The sequence below is a fragment of the Nycticebus coucang genome, chromosome 17, assembly GCF_027406575.1.
Source record: "Nycticebus coucang isolate mNycCou1 chromosome 17, mNycCou1.pri, whole genome shotgun sequence".
Lineage (NCBI taxonomy): Eukaryota > Metazoa > Chordata > Mammalia > Primates > Lorisidae > Nycticebus > Nycticebus coucang.
This window is the reverse complement of record NC_069796.1, coordinates 39134197-39161323: the sequence shown is the minus strand read 5'-3', so window position 1 is coordinate 39161323 and position 27127 is coordinate 39134197. Positions and strand designations below refer to the sequence as shown.

The window sequence follows — 27127 nt, the reverse complement described above, 5'->3', positions numbered from 1 at the left end:
AACTCAGCCCCAGCCAAAAACCACCCAAAAAAAAAAATAGCTATCGTTTTTCGTTTTTCTCTTTTAAATTCTTCTAACATACTGTAATAAAAAAAGCATTTAATGTACAAGTTGGGGATTTTTTGTTTGTCTGTTTGTTTGTTTTTGAGACACAGTATCACTCTGTCACCCTGGATAGAGTGCCCTGGCGTCACAGCTCACAGCAACCTCAAACTCTTGGGCTCAAGTAATCCTCTTGCCTCAGCTTCCCAAGTAGCTGAGACTACAGGTACCCACCACAATGCCTTGGGTTAGTTTTCTATTTTTAGTAGAAATGGGGTCTCCCTCTTGCTCAGGCTGGTCTCAAACTCCTGCGCTCAAGAGATCCACTCCTGCCTCAGCCACCCAAAGTGCTAAGATTACAAGTGTGAGCCACCATACCCAGCTAAATGCACAAGTTTTTAAACACTACTAGTAGAATGGTTCCCAAGGACATTTTTGGGTATAATCCTATGGCTTAAAATTTATTTGATAACAGTGAAGGTAAAATCTAAGAAAACAATTTTACTATAGATTGACTAACTAGATCAGTGAGTCTCAAACTTTAACGTTTGAATCACTCAAATTTCTTGTTAAAATGCAGGTTCTAACTAGTAAATTTGAGGTAGGGCCTGAGATTCTACATTTCTAACAACTCTGACATGGTGCTGATAATGTTATTGTATTACTGTATTAATAACTCATTTAATTACTACTGAAGCAGTCAAGTTTAGAGGTTACTACTATAACCCTTAGAATTATCTTTCTTAGAAGAGGAAAACAGGTCTTATTCAGTTTGGATTTCTCACAGACTCTAGTATAATACATTTCAGAAGAATGCTCAATGAATAAGAGTTGAACATGAGAATAAAAATATCCATTTTTAAACCTATATGACACATATAACATTTATATTTCCACTTAAAATACAAATACATTCTAACGGTCATTTGGAAAAAGTTTATACTTCCCCAAAAGCTACTCAAGAAAATGTCTAATACTCAGGCAAAGTCATTAAATACATACGTGTCCACTTGTCCTGCACTGTGGCTATTTTCTGCTTTCATTCGTGTCAGGGCAGCAGCAGCTTCATCCAGTGCACAACTAACTGAAGATGTCAGTCTCCGCAGGACTTCAGGATCTGCAAAAGCTTTACCATCAGCAGTTGACAATTTGCCAATTCCTTCAGTGTGCATCAATCAATCAGGTAGTGCAGGGCAAAAGAAAGTATAAAAGTGCAAATTGTAATTACATTTCTAAACACTTATCTAGAGAAAAGAATGACACACTATCCATAAATAAAGGCAGGCAGTTAGAAGATAAGATTAATAATTTCAATTCTGCCACTAATATCAAAAGGCCATGTTTTAGTCTTTACAATGCACATAATATTAATTTGTCCTCTACCTAACTCCAAATGTAACTTAATTTGATGCTAAATGAATGAGACTACTTTCAAAGTACATAGTCACACCATAAGATCTCTCATATGAGATATCTATCTATATTATTTTCAGTAGTAATGAAGGGGATATTCTGTAATTGCTTAACAAACAATCTAATAGTTTCTTCCTTTGGTCACACATATCTACTAAGAACCATTTTCTGAGGCAATATTTTAAATTAAGTTTCTTCTTATAAATAAAAATTAAAAAATCATATCACAATATCCAACAAATTCATGTCATCATTTACAAAGAGCTACTACACAATTTGCTAATAATATGAATGCAAACAAATAGCAAGATACTATTTTTCACCTATGAAACTAACCAAAAAATTTGTTTGAGATGTGAGACCCTCTCAAAAACTGTCTAATGCAGCGGTTCTAACCTGTGGGTCGCAACCCCTTTGTAACAATGAAAATACATTGCAGCATTAGGAAGGCTGAGAACCACTGGGTCTAATGGAATATGTACAGATACAAACCTAGGGAACTTATTTGACAAAAGCAATCAAAATTTAAAATATAAATACCCTTTGACCCAGTGATAACCACTTTCTAAAAAATTTGTCCTATATAGATACTTGCACAAGTAAGAAAAGTTATAGATATATAAGAATAGAAACTATAGCTTAATTTGTGATATTGAAAAATTAGATATAGGCTAAATATTCTTCAATAAGAAATCGATAAAATTAATTATGGTACCTCCAAGCAACAAAATATACTTACTCTTTAATAAAAAGAGAAAGACCAACATAAACTGTCATGGAAGGATGCCCACGGTAAATTAAGCAAAAAAAAAAAAAGTTATAATATATATGTATTTCATATTTTAAAACTGAGGTATGTTCAAATATATACATATATTTACATTACCAATGAGAAGGCTTTCTTGTCTACTTAATACAATTCATACTGCTTTAACTATTTCATATGCATTATATTATAATCCAGAAAATAATTTTATGACGGTCTTCTTTTGTTGTTGTTATTTATTTGCTTTCCACTTTTTGCCTTCACAAAATTAAAAAGGCTTAAAATTTAACAATAACAATGTTTAAGATAAGGACTAGAAATAAAAACCTCATAAAGAATGAACAAAGATAAATACATTCAGAAAAGAAATCAGACGATTGCTGCAACGAAATATTGAGCAATAATAATAATAATAATAGGAAGAGCAGAGAGAGGGAGGGGGGGTGAGGCCTTGGTGTGTGCCACACCATTTGGGGGCAAGACATGATTGCAAGAGGGACTTTACCTAACAAATGCAATTCCCAACAATAAAAAAAATTTAAGAAAGAATAATAATAATAATAATGCAAAAAACTAACTTTCACATTGTCAGATAAGAGTATGTCTATCATAGAATGCTTTGACCCTTAGGTTCAGTATGGAGTCATCAGTTAACTTCTTATTTTTTTTCCTCCAAAGTCTCAAAAAATAGATAACTAATATTTATAAATAAAAATAAAAGATAATTTCAAAAAACAGATCACGCCAAATCCTATAGATAATAGAAAAAAGAAGAAATACTTCAAAATCATTCTACTTATAACATTCTTCTTGATATGGCCTTAATTCTTAGCTTTCTCTAAGAATTTCAAAGAACTTTAAAGAAAAAACTATTTTCAACTTCATTTTAAGTTAAAATAATGTCAAGAATTCGTTCTTAGTAACTAGCAGGGTATTATGGCAGGTACCGTAGTCCCAGCTACTTGGGAGGCTGAGGCAAAAGTATCACTTGAGCCAAAGCATTTGAGGTTTCTGTGAGCTATGATGCCAGAGCACTCTACCAAGGGCAACAAAGTGAGACTGTGTCTCAAAAAAAAAAAAGCTTAAAAAGTAGCATTCAGGCACCATGGCTCATGCCAGTAATCCTAGCATTCTGGGAGGCTGAGACAGGAGAACTGCTTGAGCACAGGAGTTGGAGAACCAGCCTGAACAAGAGCAAGATCCCATCTCTACCAAAAACAGGAAAAAAGCTAGCTGAGCCTCTTGGGGCACACCTGTAGTTCCAGCTACTCAGGAAGCTAAAGCAAGAGGATTGCTTGAGCCCAGGAGTTTGTGCAGGAGTCCTCAAACTACAGCTAGCGGGCCACATGCGGCCCGCTGAGGACAAAAACGCCCGCCAGGTGTTTTTGCCACAGCTGCCTGTCCTGCTTAGCAGCCAACTTGTCCCAGGCCACAGTGCGCATGTGTGGAATGTGCGCCAACTCTCCGACTCCACTCCTTCTGTCTCTCCCCACTGAGTGTTTCTGCCGTCCTGCTTAGCAGCCCACTTGTCCTGGCCCGCAGTGCCCATGTGTGGAATGTGCCCCACACTCTCTTGACTCCCCGCCTACTCTCTGTCTCTCAATTCCTCCTCTCAGTCTCTGGTGTAATCAGAGGAGTCACCAGGTTGCCTGTGCAGAGCCTGCTGCTGCCTAAGGACTGAGGTAAGAACAAGTTAGGGTTCTTTGTTTTTGTTTTTTTTGAAGTTAGGAGGTCTATTTTTTTTTTTTAATTTTGCAGTTAGTAGGGCCTTTTTCTTGCGGTTAAGAGGGGCCTTTTTTTCCTGAAGTTAGGAGGTCTTTTTTTTGCAGATGGGGGCACCTTTTTTTGAAGTTAGAAGAGCCTTTTTTTTAAGTTAGGAGAGCTTTTTTTTTAAGTTGGTTAGTTGGTTGGGGGTAGTTTCTAGGAGGGTTGCATCACAGTGATAACGCAAATAGTCAGCGCTCAGTGCTAATGCAAATGGTCAGAGCTCAGAGGTAATGCAAATAGTGCTCAGTGGTAATGATAATTGGAAGTGCTCAGTGTTAATGCAAATTGTTAGCGCTCAGTATTAATGCAAATTGTCAGCAGTCAGTGTTAATGCAAATGGTCAGCAGTCAGTATTATCGCATGGGGGCTCCAAACTGGTAATCTGCCTAGGACCCCATGGGAACTTAATCCGGCTCTGCAGACAACTGAGGAGTAGGAAACCCAATTTAATTGCCAGTAAGTACATTTATATTCTGATTGCTATTCAGTTGTGTATGATGTTCTATGTTGTGTGCTGTATAAGCCCCAGTCCACACTGTTGCGATCTCTGAGCAGTGCGAGTTCAGCCATATGCTTGTATGGCTGAACTTGCATTAAATTTGGAAGAAAAAAGGCATACGTGCCTTCTTTTTTCCTGCAGTGGAATCTGATCGCATGGTGAGAAGACCCATGCGATCAGATTCCTGTGTGAGTTCACAGATCACTGTGCGGTTCGCACAGGGTAGTGTGACCTGGAAAGGTGGTGGAAGAACTGGCTCTGTAATCATGCCTGTTCCCGCACTGCACCAGTGTGAGCCTGAGGTAAAAGCAGAATTCCACCATATGGGCACTGGCGAGGCTGAAATGATGTGGACTGGCAAGGCTGCATTGATGGGCACTGATCAGACTGCATTGATGGGCAGTGAAGTCTGTATGTCTCCGTGTGGGCAAAGTTATTGCCGGTATACTGTTTTTGGAGCAATATATATATATATATATTTTACTAACAGCAATTTGGAATCCCTACAAAACAATGATATCAAGAAAGAGAAAAATTGACTCGGAGTGTAGGATATTATTCAAAGAACAGCAGACTTATGATGACTTTTTCATGCAATACAAGGAAAGAGCTGTGTGTTTGATATGCCAGAATATAGTGTCTGTGTTCAAAGAATACAATTTGCTTTGACACTATCAAACTCAACATAAAGATAAATATGATTGTTTGGTCAGAGAAGTAAGAAAAGATAAAATATTAAAACTGAAATATACATTAACAACTGTATATTTGTATATACATATATATCAGATTCCACTGCAGACAATACTTTTGTGAAGCAGAAACAACTAAATACTTCATCACTGCGAGCAAGTTTTCAAGTTGCCAAGCTAATAGCGTGTACTGGCAGACCATTCATGGAGGGAGAATTTGTTAAAGAATGCCTTCTTTCTGTTGCCAAAGAGATGTGTCCAGAGAAGGCCGATTTATTTAGTACAGTGAGTCTTTCAGGACCCTCAATTACATGAAGGATTGAAGAAATGGCAGGCAATTTGCATCAGCATTTACAAAACTCCGCAAAAAACTTTCCTATTTTTCCTTGGCACTCACCAAAAGTAATGATGTTCGTGATTCTGCACAACTTCTAATTTTTATTCGTGGGACAAATGACTATTTCGAAGTCACTCAAGAGCTTGCTGCACTGCAAACCATCAAAGGAACAACTACCGGAGAGGATTTTTATGAAAAGTTTTGCCAAACTGTGAATAGTTTGGAGCTGTACTGGGCAAAACTAGCCAGTGTGACAACTGATGGTGCTCCTAGCACGGAGGGGTCTAAGAAAGGAGTAATTGCTCACATTAACCAAGAGATGGACAAACATAACCATTCTCATCCAATAGCCATACACTGCCTCATCCACCAACAAACGCTGTGTAGTAAATCACTGAAGTGGTACTCTTATGAAAACTGTGGTATCTTGTGTTAACTTCATTACAGGTAATGCACTAAACCACAGACAATTTCAGGAATTTCTGTCTGAGCTAAATGTTGCCTATGAAGATGTTCTGTACCACACAGAAGTCCGTTAACTGAGTCGAGGGAGAGTTTTGAAACATTTCTATGACTTACTTCCACAGATTACTGCTTTTCTGCTTTCAAAAAACAAAGAAGTACCAGAGCTCAATGATGCAGAATGAAAATGGCACCTTGCCTTTCTGACGGATGTAACAGAGCTACTTAACAGTTTCAACGTGCAACTTCAAGGAAAGGGGAAGCTCTTCTGTGATATGCAATCACATGTGAAAGCATTTGAAGTAAAATTAGGCCTCCTCATCAAACAAGTAAAGGAGGAAAATTTCTGCCATCTCCCCACAACTCAAAATCTGTTAGCGGAAAATCCATTGGTTGCATTCCCAAATAAAACATGTGTGGAGTCACTGGAAAATTTGTAAAAGGAGTTCCAATTTAGATTTAAAGAGCTTCATCTCCATGAACAGGACATACAGCTTTTCCGTAACCCATTTTCTATTGATATTGAAAATGTGGATACGATTTACCAAATGGAACTGGCTGAACTACAGAATTGTGGCTCTCTGAAAGACACATTCAAGTCAAGCAGCCTTCCTCATTTCTATGCATCTCTCCCCTCTGAGACATACCCTAATCTCAGGAACCATGCACTCAAAATGGCAACCATCTTTGGTAGCACTTATGTCTGTGAACAGACTTTTTCCAGAATGAAACATCTGAAATCTCCAACCAGATCTAGACTAACTGATGCACACCTGCATCACTTGTTACGACTAGCAGTGACAAATATGGAACCAGACATTGACCATCTCATTAGCCAAAAGCAGGCTAGTTCCCATTGAAATACTGGTAAGTTTGTTGATTTAACTTTACTTGTTCTTCATTTTAAATATTGTATTTGTTCCCATTTTGTTTTTTTACTTCAAAATAAGATATGTGCAGTGTGCATAGGAATTTGTTCGTAGTTTCTTTTTTAAACTATAGTCCGGCCCTCCAACAGTCTGAGGGACAGTGAACTGGCCCCCTGTTTAAAAAGTTTGAAGACCCCTGAGTTTGAGGTTGCAGTGAGCTACAATGATGTCACTGTAATCTACCTGAGTTATGGAGTGATACTCTATGTCTTGAAAAGTTTTTAAAAAGTAGAAAAACACAAAAATAGAAACAATCTTATAGAATAAGAATATAATGAAAGAAAATATTTTTGTACAGTAATATATTTGTGTTTCTACAAAAGTTTCAAAAAAATCAAAAAACTTTAAAAGTTCATAAAGTTCATATATATATTTTATAAATTTAGTGTAGTCTAGATCTAGAGTATATATAAAGTCTACAGTAGTGTCCCATAATGCCCTAAGCCTTCACATTTACTCACCACTCACTCACTGACTCCCCTAACTGAGCAACTTCCAGTCCTTCACTTTCCATTTATGTTAAGTGCCCTATGAAAGTATACCACTTTTTTACTTTTTATAGCTTATTTTTACTGTACCTTTTATATGTTTTGATATGTTAATGCAGACAAGTACTTAACATTGTGTCACAATTATCTACTGTGTTCAGTATAGTAACACACTTTAAAGTATGGTTTGTAGCCTAAGAGCAATATAGCCAGGTTTGTGTAAGTACATACTGATGTTCCCATGACAATGAAACTACTGATGTAATTAAAAATGCATAACTAAAAAAAAAATAAAAAAAGAGAGCGGCACCTGTGGCTCAAAGGAGTAGGGCGCTGACCTCATATGCCAGAGGTAGCAGGTTCAAATCCAGCCCTGGCCAAAAACTGCAAAAAAAAAAAAAAAAAAAAAAGAAATGTATAACTGTACATTAAAGGCTACTGTGTACAGGCTCGGCCCCTGTAGCTCAAGCGGCTAAGGTGCCAGCCACATACACTGGAGCTGGTGGGTTCAAATACAGCCTGGGCCCACTAAAGGCTACTATGATTTTTTTTAATATCTATCCTTAATATTATGCCTTTAAAGTACTCAAAAAAATGAATGAAATTTTCTATACTTTTATTTTCAGCATTTTTATAGTTTTAATATAGAATATAGTAAAAATATGGCACTCTATCAAGTTTCTAGACACTATTTTTAAAAATAAGCTATAAATTCTTCATCCATATACATAACTTCTTATGTATATATATGAACATCTATTTATATTAAACAATTAAACAAGAATGTCATACAAAGTGAACATGTCTCAATGGTAAAGATTAGAAAGATTAACTTCCTTCTTAAACAATCTTAGGAGATATAAAAGGCTTTTTACTATACTGCAATGTAAACTTTGTATAACAAACAGCAAGTAGGTTGTACAACATAAAATAAGTATAGATCAGAAAACACGCTTATCATTGATTCTTTTCTGCAACTTCAGAACAAGTAGTTGACATCGCTTGATATATTAGTCCAAGTCTGTGTTCAATTTCTACTTAAATGACTAATAAATAAAAAATAGTTATATATAATCATAGATTATAAACATAAATTAAATATAATTAAACATAAATATAAGCAAATTAAAAAGAATAAGCAAGTAATCAACATGTAGTTCCCCAAATCAGTTAAGATAAAGAAGTCATAAATTGATTGACTTATCTTCCATGTTTTTATTTTATAATGTAACTATTAACAGGTTAAGTTTTCCTTAATAACTAGCTGATTATATTAATACCTTTAAAATATTAGCATTGAAAAATATGTATTAGCATTGAGCCCAGAAATCTAAAATATGAACTTTTTTTGTTTTGAGAAAGAGCCTCTCAAGCTGTCGCCCTGGGTAGAGTGCTGTGGCACTACAGCTCATAGCAACATCCAACTCCTGGGCTCAAGCGATTCTCCTGCCTCTGCCTCCCAAGCAGCTGGGACTACAGGCACCTGCCACAACACCCAGCTATTTTTTGGTTGCAGCCGTCACTGTTGTTTGGATTGGAACCCGTCAGCTCAGGTGTATGTGGCTGGTGCCTTAGCCATAGGTGCCGAGCCAAATATAAACTTTTTTAATGAAATAACAAGTAAAACAAAATTTACAGAAATTTCTAATTTTGTATAATGTTATATAATTTGGGGATAAGCTTGTGAATCTGTAAAGAGATACAGACTTTTTAAAGAGATGAAAAAGAAAAAAACAAAAAATAAAGTACCTGCTGCTTCTAGCAATGCTTCTAATCGTGCCTGTGTCTCTGGATCCACAGTGCGTAAGTCTGCTCCTTCTGCAGTACTAGATAAGAATATCTCTGATGTCGTTTTAAGCACTGGGTTATCCAGATCTTCTTGGTCCAAAATAAATGATTCGACCTGTTATGAATTAAAGATACAATATCAATTTCCACAAAACTGTTATCAATATAATAACTACAAATTAAGGAACTATAACTTCTTATTTGGAATTTAAATATAACCAGATAAGTTACCTTAGAAACAAAGAGGCATGGGAAGCAACTTTGGAGGAGGCATTCCAACTATCTGCTTAGCTCCAGACCTGACTACACATATAACCTATATATACTAAAGTTTCCTGGGGAATATTATTATACTCTGTGCCTAGTACAGAGCATGAAAAACAATGTCTACTTTTTTTTATTGTTTCAGGTTAATTAAGGGTACAAAGTATTAGGTTACAATGTTTGCACTTGTTAGATAAAGTTCTTCTCATAATTGTGTCCTGCCCCCAAGAGGTGTGCCATACATCGTGCCCATGAAGTAGGAACACCCCCATCCTCCTCCCTCTACCCCTCTCCCCACTCCCTTGTTCCCCTTGTTCCCCACACCTTGAATTGATTTGAGCTTTTCTCTTATGTGGGTGTGTATTAGATCATCTACTGGCTCCATATTAGAATTGAGTACATTGGATTCTTGCTTTTCCATTCTTTTGATACTTTACTAAGAAGAATGTGTTCCAACTCCATCCAAGTTAATATAAAAGATATGAAGTCTCCATCTGTTTTTAATGGCAGAATATTCCATGGTATACATATACTATATTCCGTGGTATACATATACCACAGCTTGTTAATCCATTCCTGGGTTGGTGGGCATTTAGATTGCTTCTACATTTTGACGATTGTAAACAACATTTACTTTTTTTTTTTTTTTTTTGCAGTTTGGTGGGGGCTGGGTTTGAACCCACCACCCTCAGCATATGGGGCCAGTGCCCTACTCACTGAGCCATAGGCGCCGCCCCAACAACATTTACTTTTTAACACAACAAGTACATGAACATAACTCATAGGAAGATGCATATAGGATCAAATATTAAAAAAAAAAAACTTTAATAACACAGGTCATTAAGGCAGTTTTCCTCTTTTCTAAATAATTTATTCAATTCTGACTCTGAAATAAAAGAAAACAAGATTTAACTCACTACCAAATATCTGAAGTCCAATAGACAGGAAAGTTCCCCAAGTCTAGAAACTGTACCTGTATGCCTATATGTTCACTGTTCTATTCTTTGGGCCTAAGAATGCCTGACACATGGTAGGCATTCACTATATACTAATCAAAATGAATGAATAGTATAAACAAAAACCAATTTATAAAAGCAAACATATAACCCTCTTTTTTCTTTTTTTTCTTTTGGAGACAGAGCCTCACTTTGTCACCCTGGGTAGAGTGCCATGGCATCATAACTCACAGCAACCTCAAACTCTTGGGCTCAAGCAATCTTCTTGCCTCATTCTCCCAAGTAGCTGAGACTACAGGTAGCCACCACAATGCCTAGCTATTTTTTTAGAGATAGGGTCTCGCTCTGGCTCAGGTTGGTCTCAACTCCTGAGCTCAAGCAATCTACCCACCTTGGCCTCCCAGAGTGTAGGATCACAGGAGTGCTAGAACTCTCTAATTTCAATTACTTTGAAATGAATTTTCTAAACAAAATATACACAACCTTTTGGGGAAGTAATTTGAAAATGTGTTATCAAAAGACTTTAGAGAATAGCGGAAGCCCAAGAGCTGGAGGTTGCTGTGAGTCCTGTGACGTCATGGCACTCTACCGAGGGCGGTAAAGTGAGACTCTGTCTCTACAAAAAAAAAAAAATTAAATTAAATAAAAAAAAAAAGAAGACTTTAGAAAGCTCACGACCTTTGACCCAGCAATTCCATTTTTAAAAATTTATCCTTAAAAAACTATCTCCTCTGGGAGGCCAAGATAGTTGGATTGCTTGAGCTCAGGAGTTGAAGACCAGCCTGAGCAAGATTGAGACCTGGTCTCTAAAAATAACCAGGTGTTATGGCAGGTGTCTGTAGTCCCAGCTAATCCAGAGGATAAGACATGAATATTGCTTGAGCCCAAGAGCTTGAGGTTGCTCTAAGCTATGACACATGGCACTCCAGGGCAACAGAGTGAGACTCTGTCTCAAAAAAAAAAAAAAAAAAATCTGAAAGCTAGGCAAAAATTAATGTGTAAGGATGTTCATTGTAACATTTGAAAATTCCAAAAATGAGGAGAAATAACTACAATAGAGAATTTGGTAAATACATTTTGTACATTTACATGATGGACTACATGTAGTCATTAAAAACAGTGTTTCTGATGTATATTTAATGGCATGAGAAAAGAAATCATATCTATAAGATTCAAAATAGTATGATCCTGGCCGAGTGCAGTGGCTCATGCCTGTAATCCTAGCACTCTGGGAGGCCGAGGCGGGTGGATCGCCTGAGCTGAGGAGATGGAGACCAGCCTGAGCAAGAGCCAGACCTCGTCTGTACCAAATACAGAAAAATTGTCTGGGTGTTGTGGCAGGTACCTGTAAGTCCCAGTTACTTGGGAGGAATGAGGATGGTTTGAGCCCAAGAGTTTGAGGTTGTGAGCTAAGATGCTACAACTCTACCCAGGGCAACAGAGTGAGACTCTGTCACAAAATACTATATATATATATATATATATATACATACACACACACACACACACACACACATATATAATCCTAATTTTGATGAAAGTATATATGTGTATGTATGTATATAAATATGAACACATGAGTACTACTGTATATACTCATGAGTACATACGTATACACTTATATTTGCCTATAATATGTAAACATACATAGCTAAGTTAACATATTTACAGTTTTTTTTTGTTTTTTTTTTTAAGACAAAGTCTCATTCTATGGTCCTGGTAGAGTACCATGGCATCATGGTAGCTCACAGGAACTCATTTCCTCTTATCTCAGCCTTCCTAGTAGCTGGGACTACAGGCGCTCAACACAACGCCTGGCTAGTTTTTTCTATTTTTTAGTAGAAATGGGGTCTCACTCTAGCTCAGGCTGGTCTCAAACTCCTGAGCTCAGGCAATCCACCCACCTCGGTATCCCAGAGTGCTAGGTTTACAGGCATGAGCCACTGCTGCTGGCCCAGACTTTTTAAAAAAGGAACAGAAGGAGTATTTCTCCAAGATCATACAGCTAATAAATGGTAAAATAAGGTTTCAAACCCAGCCAATAAAGCTACAGTAAATGCTCTTATAAATTACTACAACATACTACCCTCACATTTATAAACAAAAGACCACAGTCTCTAGTCCACATTATTTGACATATCTTGCTAGTTGGTCATGAGTTTTCATAATGGACACCAAATAAAAATATCCTAATAAAGGACAGTAAAATTAAACTCATTTAGATGTATTTTCTTCTCTAGTCATGTACTATAATTTTACCAAATGAATCTTTGACTTCAGATCTAATAGCATGAAACCATGTACTGTATTAAACACAGCCTCTTTAACATATTATTATAGACAAAAGTGCCATTCTAGATCCTTGCCAACAGATAACATAGACAACTAGTTGTCAAAAGACCCTGAAAGGTAACCTACTGTTACAATGAAGAGTTCGTTGCAAGGCAAAAAATCATGACACATTTACAGATACATCACCTGCCAGTTGGGAGGATGGATAAAACCATCATTCCAGTGAGAAAATTCTAGAATTTGTTTAATTAAAGATGGTATTTAGATATTAACATTTCTATTTTGTAAGTATTATATTTCTCATGGAACATTTTAAAAATCCAAGTTAAAAACTTCCAGTTCTCTACCATTCATTTCTCCAGTACCTAACTATTACATAAAGCACCAAGAGAATACAAAAATGTGGTAAAAGAGCTAAGAAAGACTCCAAAAACTATTATATTTTTGTTAAGATCTCAAAGATAAATAAATGGTACAACTACATGCATTTATGAGGGAGAATGTGCTTCCAGGCCTAGTTAATCTGTGAAGACACTGCACAAGAAACAGTATTTGAATTAGACTTGAAGAATACAATAGGTAGTCACAGGAATGGAGATGGACAGAAATGAAAGTGTATTTCAGATCAAAGAAAGGAAATGAAATAGAAAATGGGCTGGATGATACATTTGGGAAGTGATGAATTGTTCACACTATATATTTCACAATGTTACAGAGGTACAAATGTTTTGGTTACATGCATGTTTTATACTGTCTAGTCAAGGACATAATTGTGTCTATCTTACAGATAGTAAAGTCACACCTAACGGGCACAATTTGAACTATCCCCTTCCCCCTCCTTCTACCTGCTTGATTTGCATTAAATTTTACTACTATATGATATATGCATGCTGCTCATTTAGTTCCATTTTAAAAGTGAGTACATGTGGTGTTTGTTTTTCCATTCTTATGATACTTCACTTAGGAGGATGGTCTCCAGTTCAGTCCAAGTATTTACAAAAGGTATTAATTCATTGTTTTTCATAGCTAAGTAACACTCCATGGCATATATATATACACACACCACATTTTATTAATCCATGCATGCATTGATGGACACTTGGGTTGTTTCCACATCTTTGCAATTGTGAATTGTGCTGCTATATTCAAATGCAAGGTTCTTTGTTTTTGTTTTTTAACAGAATGACTATTTGGGTAAATATCTAGTAGTGGGATTGCTGGATCAAATGGTAGATCTACTTTTAGTTCTGCACCTCCATACTACTTTTAGTTTATGCACCTCCATACTACTTTCCAACAAGGTTGTACTGGTTTGCAGTCCCACCAACAAACAGTATATAACTGTTCCTTCCTCTCCACATCCATGCCAGCATCTGTTGTTTCGGGACTTGTGCATAAAAGTCATTTTCACTGGAGTTAGGGGATAGCTTACTATGGTTTTGATTTGCAATTCCCTGGTGTTTAGAGACACTGAGCAGTTTTTCATGTTATTGGCCATTAGTCTACCTTTTTTTTTTCTTTTTTGTCCACAGCCCTGGGTATTATGCCATAGTATCGTTATAGCTCAGAGCAACCTCAAACTCTTGGGCTCAAATAATCCTCTTGCCTCAGTTTTTCTTTTTTTAGTAGAGATGGGGTCTCACTCTTGCTCAGGCTGGTCTCAAATTCCTGAGCTCAAGCAATCCACCCGCCTCAGCCTCCCAGAGTGCTAGGATTATAGGTGTGAGCCACCATGCCCAGCCAATCAGTCTTTCTTTTGAACAGCTTGTTAATGTCTTTTGCCCACTTTTTCATGGAGTTGTTTGATGTCTTCTTGCTTACTTGCGTGAGTTCTTTGCAGATTCTAGTTATTAGCCCTTTATTGGATGTATAGCCTGCAAATATTCTTTCCCATTCTATAGGCTGTCTATTCACTCTATTGATTATTTCCTTCATGGAGCAGAAACCTTTTAATCAGGTCCCATTAATTTTGTTGTTGTTGCTGTGGTTACCTTTAGTGTCTTCTTTATAAATTCTTTGCCTAGGCCAGTATCTATAGGAGCTTTTCCAACCTCTTCTTCTAGAATTCCTATAATTTTATGCCTTAGGTTTAAGTCTGTTATCCATCATGAATTAATTTTTGTGAGTAGTGAGATGTGAGGATCCTATTTCAGTCTTCTACACACAGCTATTTGATTTTCCCAGCACCATTTCTTGAATAGTGATTCTTTTATGTTTTTGTCAGCTCTGTTGGCGATGAGATGGCAATATGCATGTATAAGGATGATTTTATATCTGGGTTCTCTGTTCTGATCCAACTGTCTGTGTCTCTGTTCTTGTGCCAGTACCATGCTATTTTGGTTACTATAGTCTTGCAGTATAGCTTGAAGTCTGGTAAAGTGATGCCTCCCAATTTGTTCTTTTTTGCTTAAGGTTCCTTTGGCTATTCCAGGTATTTTCTGGTCCCATATAAAGGGTAAAATTATTTTTTCTAAATCTATAAAAAACGATGTTGGTGTTTCAATGGGGAATGAATCTGTAAATCACTTTGGGTAATACAGACATCCACAAGAATGATATATTTTTCCATTTGTTTACAACCTCTGTGATTTCCTTTCTCAGTGTTGCATAGTTCTTTCTCCTTGTAGAGGTATTTCAACTCCTTAATTAAATATATTCCTAAGTATTTTATTTTCTTTGTTGCTATTTTTAAAGGTATTGAGTCTTTGATTTGATTCTCCGCTTGACTGCCATCGGGTACATAGAAATGCTACTGATTTTGTAACCTGAGACTTTCTTGAATGTATTTATCAATTCCAGAAATCTTTTGGTAGAATCTTTGGAGTTTTTCTGTACATAAGATCATGTCATCGGCAAAGAGCTATAGGTTGACTTTTTCCTTCCCTATTTGGATACCCTTGATTTATTTCTCTTCCCTGATTGCTCTGGCTAGGATTTCCATCACTGTGTGAAACAGAATTGGTGACAGCAGAAAACCTTGTCTAGTTCCAGTTATAAGCGGGAATGCTTTCAATTTTTTCTCCATTCAGTATGATGTTCACTTTGGGTATGCTGTATAAGGCTTTTATAATATTAAAGTATGTCCATTACATGTCTATTTTGTTAAGAGTTTGTATCATAAAAGGGTGCTAAATTTTGTCACATGCTTTTTCTGCATCTATAGAGTATTGTGTGGTCTTTGTTTTTGCTTCTATATATGTGGTGAGTAAATTTATAGATTGGTGTATGTTAAGACATCCTTGCATCTCTGGGATGAAGCCCACTTGGTTGTGGTGGATATTTTTTTTTCGATGTGCAGTTGAATTCGATTTACTAAGATTTTATTGAAAATTTTTGCTTTTTTTTTTTTTTTTTGACAGTCTCACTTTGTCAATCTCAGTAGAGTGCCATGGCATACAGCTCACAGCAACCTCCAGCTCCTGGGCTAGGGCAATTATCTTGCCTCAGCCTCCCAAGTACTTGGGACTACAGGCATCACCACCACCACCCAACACCCAGCTATTTTTTTTGCAGTTGCCACTGCTGTTTTAGCTGGCCAGGGCCAGGTTCAAACCCATCACCCTCGGTAAATGGGGCTGGCACCCTACCCACTGAGCCACAGGCACCACCCGAGAACTTTTGCATTTTTATTCACAAGTAACATTGGTCTATAGTTTTCCTTTTTTGTTGTGTCCTTTCCTGGCTTCAGCATCAAGGCAATATTGGCTTGGCTTTGTAAAATGAATTGGGGAAGATTCCTTCCTTTTCTATGTTATGAAATAACTTATGTACTATAGACTCTAATTCTTCTTTGTAGGTCTGGTAAAATTTGAGTGTGAAACCATCTAGTCCAGGATTTTTTTGTTGGGAGATTTTTTTATTGCTGTTTCAATTTCATTACTTGATATTCTTCTATTCGGGAGTTGTATTTCTTTCTATTTAAGCCTGGAGGGGGAAATAAACCTAGGGGGGTTGTGAATTTCCAAGAACTTGTCCACTTTCTAAATGTTTTCAAGTTTATGTGCATAGTGATTTTTATAGTATTCAAACATGATATTTTGTATTCTGTGTGTCAATTGTATTATCTCCTTTTTCATTTCTGAGTGAGCTAATTAGCTTAATCTAGCAAAAGGCTCATTGATTTTGTTCATCTTTTTTTTTTGTAGAGACAGAGTCTCACTGTACCACCCTCAGGTAGAGTGCCGTGGCGTCACATGGCTCACAGCAACCTCTAACTCTTGGACTTACGCAATTCTCTTGCCTCAGCCTCCTGAGCAGCTGGGACTACAGGCACCCACCACAACACCCAGCTATTTTTTTGTTGCAGTTTGGCCGGGGCTGGGTTTGAACCCGCCACCCTCGGCATATGGGGTCGGCGCCCTACTCACTGAGCCACAGGCACCACCCATTGTTCATCTTTTTCAAAGAACAAACTTTGTTTCATTAATCTTCTGTACAATTCTTTTGTCATCAATTTCACGTGGTTCTGTTCTGACCTTCATTATTTCTTTACTTCTATTAGATTTAAGATTAGTTTTCTCTTCCTTTTCCAATTCTTGGAGATGATTCATTAGATTGCTAACATGTGATCTTTGTCATTTGGATGTAGCCACTGACGGTAATAAATTTTCCTGTTATGACTACTTTTGCTGAGTCCCACAGTTTTGATAACTTGTGTCTCCTTTGTCATTTAGTTCAAATAATTTTTTTATTTTCTTCTTAATTTCCTCCTTGACCCAACTATCATTCAGCAGTAGTTTGTTCAGTTTCCATGACTATGTGTAGAGATGAGCATTTCTGATGAAACTGATTTCTAGTTCCATTCCACTGTGCTCTGGGAAGATGCATGGTATAGTTTCTATTTGGGGTAAGCTGAAGTTCCCAGCGATTCTGATGCTGCTATTTATCATTTTGTTTAGATCAAGTAATATTTGCTTCATGAAGCTGGGCATACCTTTGTTAGAAGCATAAATATTTAGGATTGTTACATCTTCTTGTTGAATTGTTTCTTTCATCATTATACATACAATGAACATCTTTGTCTTTCTTTACTTTTGTTGATTTGAAGTCTATGTTATCTGATATGACAATGTCTATACCAGCTTTCTTTTTGGTTTCCATTTGCATGAAATATTGTTTTCCATGCTTTCATATTGAGTCTGAGTGAGTCCTTGTGAGTTAGATATATAGATGTATTTCCTGAAGACAGCAGATACTTGGCTTGTATTTTCTTACCCATTCAGCCAGATTATGTCTCTTGAGTGGGGAATTCAATTCTTATTGAAGAATTGGTAAGTGGGGAGGATTTCTGTTCATTCTGTTGAGTAGAATGGGCTCTCACCTTTACCTTTTGGGTGGTTTTACACTGGGGGATGTTTACTGTGCTGGTCCATTTATAATGCAGTTCTGAGTACTTCCTGCAGGGCAAGTGTGACAAATTCCCTCAGCGTTTGCTTGTCTGGGAAAGTCTATACTTTCTCCTCATATAAGAATCTTAGTTTTGCCAGATATAGAATTCTAGACTGGCCATTATTCTGTCTGAGAGGACTCAGCATGGAGCCCTAGTTCCTTCTGGCTTTTTTCTTTTGGCTGGGGCTGGGTTTGAATCCACCACCTCTGGCATATGGTGCCGCCCTTCCTTCTGGCTTTTAAGGTCTCATTTGAGAAGTCTCCAGTATAGTCTCATGGGTTTTCCTTTGCATGTTACCTATGCTTTCATCTATGGTTTAGAAGAGTTCCTCTTTTGTATTAACTTTGGCCAGTCTGATGACTTTATGTTGTGTTGACTGCCTCTTGGCAATGAATCTCCCATGAGTCTGCTGCACTTCTAGTACCTGGGTATCAGATTTCTACCAAGAGAATAGTGTACTCTCAAAAAACATAAGGTCTTTCCTGCACTGCTGGTGGAAATATAAATGGGGCAGCCACTGCAGAAAATAAATTTGGCAGCTCTTCAAAAATTAAACATAGAATTACCACATGACTCAATAATTCCATTCTCAGGTATACATGTATACCTAGGAGAATGGAAAATATACATATGTTCATATAAAAATCCATGCACAAATGTTTATAGCTGCATTTTTTTTTTTTTTTTTGCAGTTTTTGGCCGGGGCCAGGTTTGAACCTGCCACCTCTGGCATGTGGGGCTGGCACCCTACTCCTTTGAGCCACAGGCACCGCCCTATAGCTGCATTATTTGTAGTCATAAAGTAGAAACAACCCAAATGTCAGTAGACCAATCAGTACAAAATGTGGATAACAAAATGTGGAATTGTGCAGGTATCAAAGGAGTAAGAACTGATACATGACGAAACAGATGAAATTTTAAAACTTCATGTTTAGTGAAAGAAGGCAGACAAAGGGTTACATACTGTATTATTCCATTTATAAGAAATGTCAAAAGGCAAATCCATAGAGATAAACAGTAGATTAACGGTTGTCTAAGGACTGGGGGAGGGAAAAATGAGAGTGACTGCCAATGAGTCTTAAGTTTCTTTTTGGAATGATGAAAATGTTCTGGAATTAGTGGTGATTTCTGCACAACTTTATGAATATCCTAAAAAAAACCACTGAAGGGCGGCACCTGTGGCTCAGTGAGTAGGGCGCCAGCCCCATATGCCGAGAGTGGCGGGTTCAAACCCAGCCCCGGCCAAACTGCAACCAAAAAATAGCCGGGCATTGTGGCGGGCGCCTGTAGTCCCAGCTGCTCGGGAGGCTGAGGCAAGAGAATCGCGTAAGCCCAAGAGTTAAGAGGTTGCTGTGAGCCGTGTGACGCCACGGCACTCTACCCGAGGGCGGTACAGTGAGACTCTGTCTCTACAAAAAATAAAAATAAAAAAAAAACCCACTGAAATGTAGAGTTTAAAATACTAAATTTTATGGTATGTGAATTACATCTCAATGTTTTTTAAATATTAACACACACTTTATTATCTTAAAATCAGGCAATGGTCTGACAATCAAAAGGCTGCTTATGGAATACTGTTATGTTAAACTTTACTTACAGGTTGTTAAATCCTTAGAACTAACGTTTTCCCCAGAAAAAGATTAATGGAAACACCAATTGCTTTCCAGACTTTTGACAGTTGCTGCTCAAAAGGTGGTTTTACACAACTACTAAATAAAAAAAAAAAAACTTTAGTACACAATGAATTGCTTTTATTTCGGTACACATCCACATTTCAGCATTTAGTGGTCCTGAACAGAATGTGAAAAACGCAGCCATTTGCCAGGAAGTCAAGCCCGCCAATTTTGGGGATCAGCTGTGCTCACCCAGTTCTTTCTGGATCCCTGCTGAGGATTGGATCATGCAAAGCAGCAGCACCAAAACCAAAGTATGCACTGAATTCAAGGTTTTTTTTGTTCCAGTTGTCAAATTCCAAACTAGACCCCAATTGATTGTAAGGATGACAAAATGAGAGCCCTGTTTAACCCTTCTTTGATTTTTAAAAGCAAAAGCAATTACAGGAAAACAAAACAATTCAGAGAGTTGGTATGTGCTTATAAGTGTCTTCATGCGGGCTTTCTCCAAGTTACCAAGGACTTTTGAAAGCTGGCAGGTCTGAGTAACCCTGGTGACTGTTCACCTTATCAAAACCTGAGCTAAAAAAATGCATCAGCTGATGATGACAGCAGAGGTGGCAGGGCTGAGGACCCAATTCATTTCCCAGGCTGGTGGAGTGAATAAATGCGATTCCAAAACTAAACAAGGGAGGTCAGAGACTCTTTCCAACCTTACCTGATGGCTTTTGGCCAAATCAAGGAAGTGTCATGGAAAGTGTTGGGTGGTGACAGGGCAAAGAGGGAGTTGAGGAGGGGGGAGAAAGCAGCACCCCTCGATAAAGGTGGGGGAGAGAAGATATGGGGAAAGCCCTGAATTCCTCACCGATGGCCAATCTCAGAAGGGAACAGAGGGGTTACAATCTATCCTTTGGCCAAGGGTGGGAGTGGAGGAGAGTGGGAAGGTGATGATGTTGTTGGAGGCCCAATCATCATCCCTGTCCATCTTGGAAGACTACAGGTTGCCTACCTGGTCACCACCACTAGGAAGAGAAAGAACCAGTAGTAATGCCCTTCTGGGCATCAATAATATTAGTAGAACATATATAAACTAGTACATTCCTAAGTGCTTGGGAAAAATCAAATTCAGAAGAAAAATACAAAATAATAATGTTCCCCTTGCTTCAGAAGGCTTATAACTTCTTTTTGAAAAATATAATACATAAACAATGTACAGAGTTTAATTCTTCTATGTTTTAAAGTGCATGGAAATTCAAGTATCAATCAGGCCACAAGACATAATGAAAAGAATACTGTAGTAGAAATAAGAAGAATGAGGTTCAAGTCTTAGCTCTGTGAGGCACTGTGCATAACTTCAGACATATCAGTCAATCTTTCTGACAATTTCTTCCTCAATAAACAAAGACAAAATCTACCCTACCAACTTTACAGGGCTACTGAAATGAGGTAATGGAGGATTTTGAAATAAAACACTATATAATTTTTAGAACATGATTCTGTGTAATTACATTTCTTTCATCCTGTCCCTCACCAGTGTCTATTTTCTACACCTTTTAAACAGAAGAATCATAAGAGAATCTAGCCTGATATATTTTTAGCAACACTCACTCAAACTTTTAAGTGTGATTGTAGTCATTTTACATGTAAGATGTGACCCACATAATCAGATTTTACACATCTACAACAACACTGATGGGAAAAACTTCAAAATGAGTTACAGTTAAACAAAACCTTAAATGTGAGTGATTTGGATATATTTATTATATCAATTAGATGTTCTTAAAAGCACTCAATTCTATTATTTCCTGTGTACTACCCTCTCTAAAACTTTACAAGTATGCCTGTCCCAATGTGGAATCAATAAAAAGAAAAAATATTCAGTTATGCCTATTCTTTTGGGACTCTTTGAGGGATTGTTTTTGGCAGTTCATAAATATCTTACTTAATAAACATACTGAAACATACTCTTGCAATTCAGATCTCAATAGTATTATCTCAAAAGATAATACTTTCCAGTCAAGATGGAAACCATATATTGCTACAAGGAGATGTATTAAATATGACCAGTCCTGTACATTTAATATAAAAGACTTGGTTTATAGTACAAAAAATGTCTAAATATAATGGATAAGCACCAAATGCTATGTCTAATGAAATTACTCTTCATCATGAAAATGAAAAGCCTCATAGTATCTTACATGAGCTAAAATATCACAGCAATTCCTTTATTGCCTAATGATATGTTACGTGGCTCATCTCTGTGCAAGAGCTATGTTCAGCAGCAAGTAAATACAACCACCTACTTCAAGGCAGGGTGGGTAGCTCAAGCCTGTAATCCTAGCACTCTGGGAGGCCAAGGCGGTGGATCGCCTGAGCTCACAGGTTCGAGACCAGCCTGAGCAAGAACAAGACCCAGTCTCTTAAAAAAAGAAAAAAATAGCTGGGCATTGTGGTGGGCACCTGTAGTCCCAGCTACTGGGGAGTCTAAGGCAAGAGAATCACCTGAGCCCCAGAGTTTGAGGTTGCTATGAGCTGTGACACCATGGCACTCTACCAAAGGTGACAAAGTGAGACTCTGTCTCACAATTAAAAATAAAAGTTTACTTCAACATTATATAATTTTTTCTACCTCCAGTTAGGTACAAGAATAAAAGATGGAGGAAAAAGAGTAGGCAAGAGTATGGACCACCAAAAACTACCTGTTTTTCCCTTATAAGTAATCACTTCTGAAATATGAGAGACAAAAACTTTGTATCTTCTTCTTCAAAGTTTTTTCCCTTCCCTCCTTTAAAAAAAAATGTGCCTTTTCGCTTCAATTAAAATAAACAAAAAGGAGTGGGGAGAATGGGAACAAACATGTTGTCCTACTTTTATCCCATTTTGACATTTCAGAAATGAACCACTGGATGGCACCATTTACCAAAGGAGAATAACTACAGTGTCAGCTATTATCACCTAAAATAATTAGGTTAGTCAGTCACTCTGGCCAGTCTAGTTAGAAAAATCATTTATTAATTCATCTATCATTTAACCAAAACACACATGCACTTGAAAACTACTTTTTTTAAAACAATTTTTATCAACTAAGCAGTGCTATAAGTAAAACTTTCAATAAAATGATATGCTTTAAGTCTTGTACTGTAGTGGTAAAACAATATAATCTCACATTACACTGATATATAACCAATTGTTACCTTCTCTCAGGCTGTATTTCTAGAAATAGTATTACTAGCTAACAGAAAATAAGTTAGTAAGAAAGAACATTCTACACGTATCATAAAACATGTACATTACAAATTTTTGTTTAAATATTCTGAACTTCTGAACTTTTTCTTGGTAATACCAAGAAAAAAGGACAGTAGAAATAAAAAAATTTTTTAAGTTTTTTGGCTCGGCACAAAAACTGGTTACAGCACCGGCCACATGCACTGAGGGTGGCAGGTTCAAACCCAGCCCAGGCCTGCTAAACAACAACAAACTGCAACAACAACAACAAAAAAAATAGCCAGGTGTTGAAGCGGGTACCTGTAGTCCCAACTACTTAGGAGGCTGAGACAAGAGAATCGCTTCAGCCCAAGAGTTTGAGGTTGCTGTGAGTTGTGATCCCATGGCACGCTACTGAGGGTGACATAGTGAGACTCTGTCTCAAAAAAATGTTTTTAAGTTTTTAAAATGGATTATTTTCCCTAGAGCCCTTTTAATAGACAAATGGATTATGCAAGTTTCATTTTTGAAGTATCAAATACATTTTTATTTTGAGTTACGGACTCAAATATTAGTAACCACAAATTGCATTTCTGTTAATGCAATTTCTGTTAGCCTATAAGAATAATCATCACTCCCCTAAATTATAATTGAAGCTAGGAGAAAGTTCAAGGAAAAACAAAACCTTTATCTTATTACCTACCTCACAAACAAAAAATGAAATTCCCCTAAGAAATTCAAATTTGATCATTCAAAATGGGAAGGTAAATAAACATTTTAAACATACAAAAATACATTTTTTAAATGTATTTGCTAGTTTTCTTTTTCTTTCTTATTCATGATTTAGATATATCAATATGTCTTACCTTTCCCCACCCAAAGTAAGCCCTCTATTTTAAGTCAGCACTTAGACAAATTTTACAATGCTGATGCCTTACTACTGTCCTTGTTCAGAACAGCCAAAAGGATGGACCAGTGTTCCAAGATGTAATTACTGAAAGACATAACAATTCCTTTTTGTAAAACATACAATAGTACCATCCACCACAAATATGCCCCAAATCCTCACAAACGAAGAAAGTAATAAATTACAATTCAGGACCAAATAATGACAAATGGAGGAATAAACTTTGCTGACACAAAAAGGCCTAACATAATCAGCAATAATATCTTGAAATAACTAGAATAAAAAGGCTGTATTCATTAACACAAAAGCTTATATTCCCAGGCCAGGCAACGGTGGCTCCTGCCTATAATCCTAGCACTCTAGGAAGATGAGTTAGGATCGCTTGAGGTCAGGAGTTTGAGACCAGCCTGAGTAAAAACAAGACCACTTCTCCAATAAAAACGGAAAAACTAGGGCAGCGCCTGTGGCACACTGGCCCCATAATACCAAGGGTGGTGGGTTCAAATCCAGCCCTGGCCAAACTGCAACAACAAAAAAAATACCCAAGTGTTGTGGCAGATGCCTGTGGTCCTAGCTACCCGGGAGGCTGAGGCAAGAGAATCTCTTAAGCCCAGGAGTTGGAGGTTGCTGTGAGCTGTGTGACGCCACGGCACTCTACCAAGGGTGATAAAGTGAGACTCTGTCTCTACAAAAAAAACAGAAAAACTAGTTGAGTCGTGGTGGCTGGCCTATAGTTTCAGCTATTCAGGAGGCTGAGACAGGAGGATCACTTGAACCCAAGAGCTTGAGGTTGCTGTGAGCTGGGCTGACGCCACCACGTTCTAGCATGGGCAAAAGAATAAGATTCTGTCTCAAAAAGAAAAAAAGCTTGTATTCCTAATTTCAGACCCTCAATCCTCTCTTCTCAAAAAACATAAATGGTAAAGCTGATATCTCAGGTGCTTAATAAATAAATAGTATCCTGGGTATCTGAAATTGGTGAGTTTCACCTAGGACAAGAGAAAATCACCACGCTCTTCCTAATTCTAAGTTAAAGCTGAAGAAAATTAACTACACTTTGTTCAGCCACAGAAATGTCATCTCTAAACTACAGCTTTAATACAGAAACTATTATCTCTCTTTATTTTGAAGAAATAGGGCCTCACTGTGCCACCAAGGCTAGAGTGTAGTGGCATAATCATAGCTCACTTCAGACTCAAACTCTTCAGCTCAAGAGATCCCCTGCCTCAGCCTCCCAAGTAGCTGGGACTACAGGTATCCACTATGCCCAGGTAATTGTTTTGATTTTGGGGTAGAGATTGAGTCTCTCTTTGCTGCCTAGGCTGGTCTCAAACTCCTGGCCTCAAGTGACCCTCCTAAGTAGGTCTGCGACAGTCAGTCTTCTATCTTTTCAAGTCTCTAAGTAAAGACAGGAGAAAGAAAGGTCTTTTTGAAAAAATATTATCTACCATTAATTAAGCTCCTTTTAAAAAAAAAAATAGGATAATAATAAAATAATAAAATGCCTCAACTGGGTGAGGTGGCTCAAGCCTGTAATCCTAGCACTCTGTGAGACAAAGTCTGGAGAAGATCACTTAAGGGCAGGAGTTTGAGACCAACCTGATCAAGAGTGAGACCTCGGGGGTGGCACCTGTGGCTCAAAGCAGTAGGGTGCCGGCCCCATATACCGGAGGTGGTGGGTTCAAACCCGGCCCTGGCCAAAAACTGCAAAAAAAAAAAAAAAAAAAAGAGTGAGACCTCATCTCTACAAAAAAAATACAAAAGCTAACCAGGGACGGTAGATGGCGCCTGTAGTCCCAGCTACTCCAGAGACTGCAACAGAAGGATTGCTTAAACCCAGGAGTTTGAGATTGCAGTGAGCTATGATTATGCCATTGCTCTCTAGCCTGAGCAACAGAGGGAGACTGTTTCAAATATAAATAAACAAATAAAATAAAATGCCTCATATGTATCAGTGTTTTCTTGTACTGTTCCATTCAATTATCTTAATTACTTCATACAGTAGATTAACTGATTTTCTTTCTTTTTTTTTTTGTTTTGAGACAGAGTCTCACTATGTCACCCTCGGTAGAATGCCGTGGTGTCACAGCTCACAGCAACCTCAAAGTCTTGGGCTTAAGAGATTCTCTTCCCTCAGCCTCCCAAGTAGCTGGGACTACAGTCAGCTGCCACAACGCCCGACTATTTTTTTGTTGCTTTTGTCATTATTGTTCAGAGGCTTGAGCTGGGTTCAAACCCACCAGCCCTGGTGCATGTGGCCACTGCCCTAACCACTGAGATACGGGCACTGAGCCTTATTTTCATTTTACTCAGAAAAGTTAACTGACTTACCCCTGATCACAAAACCATGCACAGATCTGAAGCCTGGCTGTATCATTAGCAGACATGCAACATGGTAGATGTTGTTACATTATGTCTCTAAGCTTCCATTTCCTCATCTGTAAATTGGAAATAACATCACTTTCCTCATAGAGTAGTTATAAGGTTTATTTGAGAATATAGTGGTTAAGTATTTACTCTAGTGTACAAGAAGCACTCAACATATGCTAGCTATTATTATGATTCTAAAAGCCAACACAGTGAAAATAGCTTGATATGTTCGAATTAGCTTGATACTACAGCAATTTGCTATAACTGTAATATGAAAAGCAAATAAAGTAGGGTGCAAAGACAAAAGCCAAATCCTAAATAATCTTTTATACCACATCAAGGAATTTGGATCCCTTACCTAAGGAATGGGAAAAACATTAGCCCAAGGAATGACATGATTGAACTAGTATTAGAGAGTTTACTCTGATCACAGGGTAGAGGAAGAATTAGAGAAGTATAATCTTGGAGGAAGAGACAGAAAGAGCAAGCCAGAGTTTACTACAATAGTGCCGGTAAAAGATGATGGTTTGATTTATAGCAGAAGCAGGAAGGATACAGAAAAGGAGACTGCTTAGATATGTGAGGGGAGAAGCAGCAGCTCTAAAGTCTCTGACTAGAGTGACTAGCTTCAGGACAGTGCCATTTACAAAGAAAGGTGAGGGGGGAATTATAGGGGTTGCCTTAGTGAGTCCATTTTGTACAGGTATAACAGAATACCTGAGACTAAGTAATTTATAAACAGAGATTTATTTCTTAGAGCTCTAGTGGCTGGGAAGTCCAAGATTGAGGCCCATACCTAAGGAGGCCTTCATGCTCCCTTCACATAGCAGAGGGCAAAGGGCAAGAGAGCACAAGAAAGAGAGCAAACAAAAGTAGCCAAACTCGCTTTTATAAAAAAGCCACTCTATTGATGACTAACCCACTACCATGATAACAACATTGATCTAGT

At 37.6% G+C, this 27127-nt stretch overlaps 2 protein-coding genes across 12 annotated transcripts in view; both read right to left on the bottom strand.

The window, feature by feature from the left end:
* The window catches only part of ANKHD1 (ankyrin repeat and KH domain containing 1), a 170632-nt gene that overhangs the window by 126438 nt on the left and 17067 nt on the right, over positions 1-27127 (bottom strand). For 10 of the 11 annotated variants that reach the window (XM_053566458.1, XM_053566459.1, XM_053566461.1 and 7 more), the window contains exons 2-3: positions 9145-9298; positions 1045-1201 (exon numbers count right to left, since the gene is read on the bottom strand). In XM_053566458.1, the coding sequence (XP_053422433.1) occupies positions 1045-1201; positions 9145-9298 (311 nt within the window). Of the gene's footprint in view, positions 1-1044; positions 1202-9144; positions 9299-25407; positions 25427-27127 lie in introns of those variants that run through there. The other variant, XM_053566466.1, reaches the window with a different exon arrangement.
* The window catches only part of SLC4A9 (solute carrier family 4 member 9), a 72053-nt gene continuing 55864 nt past the window's right edge, over positions 10939-27127 (bottom strand). Inside the window, exon 24 of the transcript XR_008375197.1 lies at positions 10939-11019. The gene's annotated coding sequence lies outside the window, so the exon portion shown is untranslated. The remainder of the gene's footprint in view (positions 11020-27127) is intronic.